The 7,353-nt window shown below is 33.9% G+C and overlaps 1 protein-coding gene across 9 annotated transcripts in view; it reads right to left on the reverse strand.

Moving 5' to 3' along the window:
* Nucleotides 1–7,353, reverse strand: part of LOC113934343 (protein NipSnap homolog 3A-like) — a 42,074-nt gene that overhangs the window by 32,672 nt on the left and 2,049 nt on the right. For 8 of the 9 annotated variants that reach the window (XR_004819517.1, XR_004819518.1, XR_004819516.1 and 5 more), the window contains exons 2-4: nt 6,181–6,391; nt 4,257–4,412; nt 2,351–2,500 (exon numbers count right to left, since the gene is read on the reverse strand). Coding sequence is in view for 4 of the 9 variants with exons in the window: in XM_035723571.1 (XP_035579464.1) it covers nt 2,351–2,500; nt 4,257–4,412; nt 6,181–6,391 (517 nt within the window). In the remaining 5 variants the exon portion in view is untranslated. The remainder of the gene's footprint in view (nt 1–2,350; nt 2,501–4,256; nt 4,413–6,180; nt 6,392–7,353) is intronic. The other variant, XM_027615141.2, reaches the window with a different exon arrangement.

Here is a 7,353-nt window from a genome sequence, read left to right on the forward strand (position 1 = left end):
ATAAGTCACCGTAAGATGAAGTAACTCATGTGAAGTCACAAAGATAGTTAGTGGTGGAGCTGGGATTTAAAGCCAGGCAGTTTGCATCTGATAATTTCCTCAATAGGAACTCCTAAAATTGGAACTGAGAGAACCAAAGAGTAGTTTGTATATACTTCTATATGTACAGTGTACATATTATACACTGTCCTCCAGAAATTATGTCCTGATTTATACTCAACATAACACTTATCTCCTATGCTGAGAATGTAATTTAGGATTAAAAAGTGTGCACACGTTTTTAGTAGTTTTTTCTTATAAAAGTTATAGATGTCCATTATAAAAAATAGATTTAATAAACATTATCATCATTATCATTTATATCCTTTCAAACTTCTTTCCTATATATCCTAACACACTATACACCTATGCATATTTCCTAAAATATTGGCAAAAATTATTTAAAAATTAAAGCTTTTTATTTATATTGCCAAATTTTGGGGAGGGAAAAGATTAACACAGTATGAACCCTATACAGTATCTGAGTACTCATTTTTTCCAACCTATCAAATACTATATATAAGTATGTCTTTATTAGGTAAAAATGGTATCTCATTGTCTTAATCTGTATCTTTGTTAATATATATATATTTAGTAGTCATGTGTATACCTAACTTTGCATAAGTCTTCGTTTCTCTTTTTGCTTTTGAATTTCATTTATGGTGTTTTGGGGCATGCAGAAAGATTGAGCCTTTTAAAAATAAAATCATCAATTGATTTTTTTTTCTCTTCATTGTTTCTTCATTTGTTTTTAGCTTAGAAATATAGTTCTCATCCATATTATTAAACATTTATATTTTAGTAATTCTATAACTACTTTTCGTCTACACTTAAATCTATAATCCATTTGGATTCCAGTTTAGTGTATGGTGTGAGATAGACATCTAATAATTTTCATAGTTTTTCCTCTTCTTGATATGTTTTCCAACTTAATATCTTTTTCTGTATATTCTGATTATTTTCTTAGGATATACTGCTAGAAGTTAAATTTCTGGGTAAAGATCAGAAGCTTGGCTTTGAGTGTGCTGGGTGTGAGATGTCCACTGGACATTAAATAGGAAGTTAAGGAGGCAAATCAATATGAGTCTTTCAAATATTTTATTAGCTATTCTTAGTCATTTATCCTTCCAGATGAACTTTACATACATTTTTAAGAGTTTGCCATAAAAAACTCTCTGAAATTCTGACTGCAATAACTTTCAACTTTAAAAAGTTAAATGCCCCAAATAGATGTCTTAAATATAAATTCAGCAGGCGCCTGCCTGGCTCCGCTGGTGAGGCATGCGACTCTTGATCTCAGGGTTGTGAGTTTGAGCCCCACATTGGGTGTAGAGATTACTTAAATAAACTTTAAAAGCAAATAAATAAGTTCAGGTACGTATATATTTACCTGTAAGCTGTGTATACCCACAGTGAAGTGTTAAGAGGTCATTATTAATCATGCAAATGCATTATTTCTGCATATATATATATATATATATCAAATAACATTTTGGTTTTCTTATTCGTATGTCATATGTATAGGAATATATGTGTGTATACACACGTATATTTATATATATTTATACACATAGACACACATATATATGAATGATGTGTGTGTGTATGTGTGTGTGTATCACACACATGACATAAAAAGACCAAAATGTTAACAGTATTATCTCTAAGTAGGGGGAAATATTTTCCCCCCTTAAGGCATGTCCATCTCTTTAGTACGTGTAAAAATATGTACTACTTTTTCATTCAAAACAATCTCTCTACCCCAAATAATGTTATTTTTTTTAAAAAAGATTTTATTTATTTATTTGACAGAGAGAGACACAGCAAGAGAGGGAACACAAGCAGGGGGAGTGGGAGAGGGAGAAGCAGGCTTCCCGCCGAGCAGGGAGCCTGATGCGGGGCTCGATCCCAGGACCCTGGGATCATGACCTGAGCCGAAGGCAGACACTTAACGACTGAGCCACCCAGGCGCCCCCAAATAATGTTATTTTAAATAAAAGTATATTTAGAGGGAAAAAAAGATGAAAGGACAGATATTTTCTTGAGGCTTTTTGCAGTTTTTTATCACTTTGATGTGTCATGGAAAACATGACACTTTTAACATTTGAAAAAGGCTTCATGAGGTGTTAATGTTCCAAACGAGATAAATCAGGTTTTTTCAACCCTAAAAATTATTTAAAAAAACCCTAAAAATTTGGCAATAAAAATTTAAATATATACCACAATGGAAAAAAGAGACAAACTGACCCATGAAACTTTAATAGATTACCAATATACTTTGCAATTTCACAGAAGAAATAGACAACTATACCTCTGTTGAGTGCTCCATATTCTGTGTGGAAAACTCCAACTAGTTTTGAGTAGCCTAGATCCACATGGGCATTAATTGCCCTTTTAAATGCATCACCCCACAAAGCTGGCCCACCTGGCTTCATCTGAAAAATAATCAGTTCATAGACTCCTAGAGTAGGGAGAAAAATAATTATTTTACAAAAGATATTCAAGAAATTTCTAATCAGGTTAGTTCAGTTCCACTGGAAGACTAATCTACATACACAGATTTGGAGGATCATTGACATGGACATGTTTATGTAGGCATATTTATGAATTATGGCATTAGTTTTCCTTGCTTTTATGTTTAGAAAGTCCTTGTCCAAGTTTAAGGATCACTTGTTAAGCTTATACAGAACAACAAAAAAGGGAAGATATATAAAGCTATTATCTGAAATTTTTCTTAAAGATTTTATTTATCATTTGAGAGAGACAGAGGGAGAGCCCAAGCAGGGAGAGAGGCAGAGGGAGAAGGAGAAGCAGACTCCCTGCTGCTCAGGGAGCCTGATGCGGGACTCAATCCCAGCACCTGGAGATCATGACCTGAGCCAAAGGCAGATGCTTAACCATCTGAGCCACCCAGGTGCCCAAGTTTTGTCAATAAACAAATATTGAGCATTTATAGTAAGACTAGGATTTTTGAGCTCCCTGAATCTGCACTTTCAGATAAGAAATGAGTAAGAAAAGCATTTTCTGATCTCCCATATTTCCTCTTCTTTCCAGAGGAAATACTTTTTGTTTGTATAACGTCCCCCTACAGGATTCCATTTCTAATAGGAACAAAAGATGGAGCCAATGATGTCTTGAGTTTTTGAGTAGGGGAAAAAAATGGAAACAACTGAGGGAGATGATTTTATTGTTCCTCAATATCCAGGTAAATACTTGAAAAGCATTTTACCTTCTGATCAGAAGTATGGGGCAGGCAGAGGAAGGGGAACTAGGGGGCAAGGAGCTTTGAGAAGAAAAAGGAAAAAAGCACAAAGTTACTAAAGAGTTAAGAACAACACAGAGGAAGAGAACCAAGATTTGACACTGTCCGAGAAGCCACTTAGTTTTTAGATAGTGCTGGAAGCCTGTGGAAAGGTCTAGGTGGATAAGGATAAGGATCCAAACAAGACTTTCAAATCTCTTGCACTCTATACTACAAAGTTAGGAAAAATGGGGGAAATAAAATAACATTTAAATTAATTAATACTACAAAAAAATCTGACTTTTGTTTAAAACAATGTTAAGGTAAATGTTTCCTTAAATGAACAAGAAAATAAAATCAGCAAGAAGAAAGATCTTTAGTAATTATTTTTAAAATGAGAAATAAAAACAAAAATGTTAAACTACAGTAATATAGCTTAACAGTTTAATTCATTCCCCAACAGTCTTACAGGCAAAGACACCCTTAATATTTTAAGATTAATTGTAATTTGTGTCTAATAAATACCAAACTATGACAAAATTTCATACATCATCTTTCACCTAACCATACTTGTCTGCTCCCAACCCTCAACTTTTCAACCTTTATTCCCCATGTCAACTTTTTATATTTATACCTCAATTTTAAGAGCTTTTCCAAATTGGAAAAAAAAACATCATTCAATGTTGTTTTAATAAGATCTAAAATTCATTTATCTCTATAATCATAATATATTCCTATATAAAACACAGCATTACCTTTCCCTAGGGAGGTTTAGTTTTTTAAGCAGACTCCATGCCCAGCATGGAGCCCAACTCAGGACCCAAACTCACAACCCAGGATCAAGACCCAAGCAGATATCAAGAGTCAGACACTCAACTGACTAAGTCACCCACGCACCGCTGGAGGTTAAGTTTTTATAGCTTGAAATCTTTAGTATTTTCTCCATCAGAATTCAAAGTAAGAGGCAAGGACTTACCTTCTTTTGCAGGCTTTTCTAATTTGCACCATGGCACCAGGTAAGTAATCTCAGTCTCTTGTTCATCTATGAGAGCCAGATTTGGAACGACAGATTGTTGCCATTCCTTATCTTTGGCCACGGCTTTCCGAACTTCAGTTCGATGAGCAAAATTATCTATGGGATGAAAAGGAGTAAGAAAAATAAAAACTTAATTAAAATCACCTATACCTTTTCTGGATTTCATTCAACTCAGCAAACGTCCATTGAAGCCACATAAGGACACTGTTCTATCATTGCAGCTATCAACATAAATAGATGTGACATCTGTCCTCAAGTTTCTCATGGTCTAAAACGGGAGTAGAAATTTAAACAACTAATGATAATGTCATGTAGTGGGCTTTATAGGCTCTACCACTTACTAGGTAGTTGTGTGACTTAGGTTAAGTTATTGAATCCTTCTGTGCTCGTTTCTTACTCTGTGAAATGGGGATAATGATATAGTATCTCCCTCCAGGGTTGTTGTGAAGATTAAGTGAATTAGTACACAAGAGGGGCTTTGAGCAGTGTTTGGCACCTAGATAGCACTCAATATATATTAATTATTCTAATTATTAATTATTCTAATTATTTAAATTACGGTGCCCGTTTAGAGAAGGACTATTTTTCTTTAGTGGTGGTGGTGAGTGGTCAGGTCAAGGTATACTCTGAACTAAATTTAACATAAATGAAAGGAAGATACGCTTTTTAAGCCTCTTCTTTGAACAGCTTCTAAAGAAGGAGTGCTGATTTTCTTATTATCACCATTCTTTTTACCCAGTATTTATTTCTCTTATGTTTGATATTTAAACATTTACTAAACATTTGGGCCTAGTACTATATTTACTATTAGGGTCTCATTAAGACTGATTACCGGTAAAGGAGTTTTCTATGGTTTATACTGAGGATCTTAGAGCTTAAGTGAGTTATATTAAGACTTTACTAGTGATTTTTTTAAAGGGACCTGAGTCCACTGGTGGCACATTAAAGCATAAATGTGTTTTAATGGGGTTTATTCTATTACAATAGGGAAAACCCCTAAATTAGGGCCATTTTAAATATGGAATGAACACTTTTCATATTTAAATACTTCATGACTATGTGGTTAATAGTCTTAATAACTTAACTGATGATCAAACACTAAATGAAGGTATTGAAATTCTCTGGATTTCATCAAGTCCTGATGTGGACTTCACAAAGATTAGACACTGGAGTAACAAACATCCTGGGGATTCATGCAACCTGTTCTTCTTTGAATATTAAACCAGGGGTAAATCAACTTCAATATGGGGAGAACACTGATTGTCTTTACTTCCCTAGAACAGTAAATTCCCTGGAACCTTGGAATGCACAAATAACACAAAAATGATTTTCTCAACATAACAAATCATTAAATCTTAGCATTGGGTGAGGCCAAGAAGTTAACTATCATCCCCAACAACCTCTACTACTCTAAAGCCGCTACATATCTGAATTGTATCTACTAAAATCCTGATATCCAGCCATAGCTTCAACAATAATAAAAAATAACTCTCCCTTCCTTTATGATCTTAACCTATTTGGGCTCTTACAATCACTGCTTTAATTTTTTTCATAAATCGTCTTTATGACAAACCACTGTAAAATTTTTCTGAGCATTAAAGCCCAGCTCACAATTTTATGATCTGAAATATGAGATACCACACTTTTTCATTTATGGTAACATAAGGATTTGAGCAAAGGGTTGTTAAAGGTGCGCCACTGGGAGGAGAAATCACTGAATTCGTTTTTTGTTGTTGTTCCCCTTTTTTAAAAGTTTATTTTAACCTATGGGTATTTATACTAATCTAGATCCAAGAGCTAAGCGTCAAGTAACATTTAACAGAATGAAAATTTATACTGAACCCTGAAGCTGGAAAAATCATACCATACTTCCAAATATGAAACATTTTGTTCATTTGGCCTCCAAATTCTACACTCCAGTATCCAACCAATTCAGAGTGAGCTGTCCGAAGATGTATGTTTTTCTTAACATTTTCCAGAAACTCATTCATCTTTGAGGGCTTAAGGCAGTAAGTACGAAATTCATAGAATGTTCCATCGTATTGTCTGGGGCCCGTAGCAAAACATGAGCACACCTGAAGAAAGATAAGGCAAATTTAAATATTTTGGGAAGGTAGGGTTTATAATATTGTTACAACCAAATCTGAATCTAGAAACAAAGGGCACACATTAGACTCATAATCCATGTTTCTACTTCTGTGATCTCCCTTTAGACATTTGTTTGGAGAGATGTCAATAAAAGTAAGTAGTCTTAAGTATGCTGAATATATAGTTACTGTTTCTTAGCAGGGATCCACTATTAGCCTTTTTTTTCATGAAATTTAATCATAAGGCACTGGGGTCTTAATAAGAGTCCTTTACCCAAGAACTACAATTAGGATTCTAATAAATTTGCAGATGTCTTCCCTTATTTAGTCAATATTCCATTTTTAATCAATACTATATATGTTAGTTATGCATTTAAGTGAACTTTATAAAATATGCAGGTGTTTTGGTAAGCAAAATGGAAATGTGTTTACTTGCAAAAAAACTCCCTTTTAGGTTTTTCTTAAAAATAAAAATTGCTATTCAGGTCAAAGTATTTCCCAAATCCAACGAAGTAGATCCCTGGTAAAAGATAGGAATGGAGTGTTATAATCTATCCAACTGCATTATAACATGGTGGTGAACTGTATGAATGCTATAAAGGAAAAATCAACAAGTTAGAATTGTCTGAATCATTATTAGGTTTAATTACAGATGCAATGTGAAGAAGGGCATTTAACCCATCCAATTTTACCAGATTGACAAAAATATCCCTTAAGAACCGTTAGTTCTTGTTGTATTAGTTGTATGCTACTTATATAAAGTTTTCTTCTAATTTAGTCCTCCAAGTCTGAATAAACTTAACTTTAGATAGAAAATGCCCTGCCAGAGATTATCCTCTGTGTATATATATGTGTGCATGAGTATACATTCACACCCACACAATCCTATGGCATTTTCACTTACAAATTCTTCTTACTGTGGGTTTGGTTATCATGTGCCAGTTGCATGA

This window comes from Zalophus californianus, chromosome 13 (assembly GCF_009762305.2).
Source record: "Zalophus californianus isolate mZalCal1 chromosome 13, mZalCal1.pri.v2, whole genome shotgun sequence".
NCBI classification, from domain to species: domain Eukaryota; kingdom Metazoa; phylum Chordata; class Mammalia; order Carnivora; family Otariidae; genus Zalophus; species Zalophus californianus.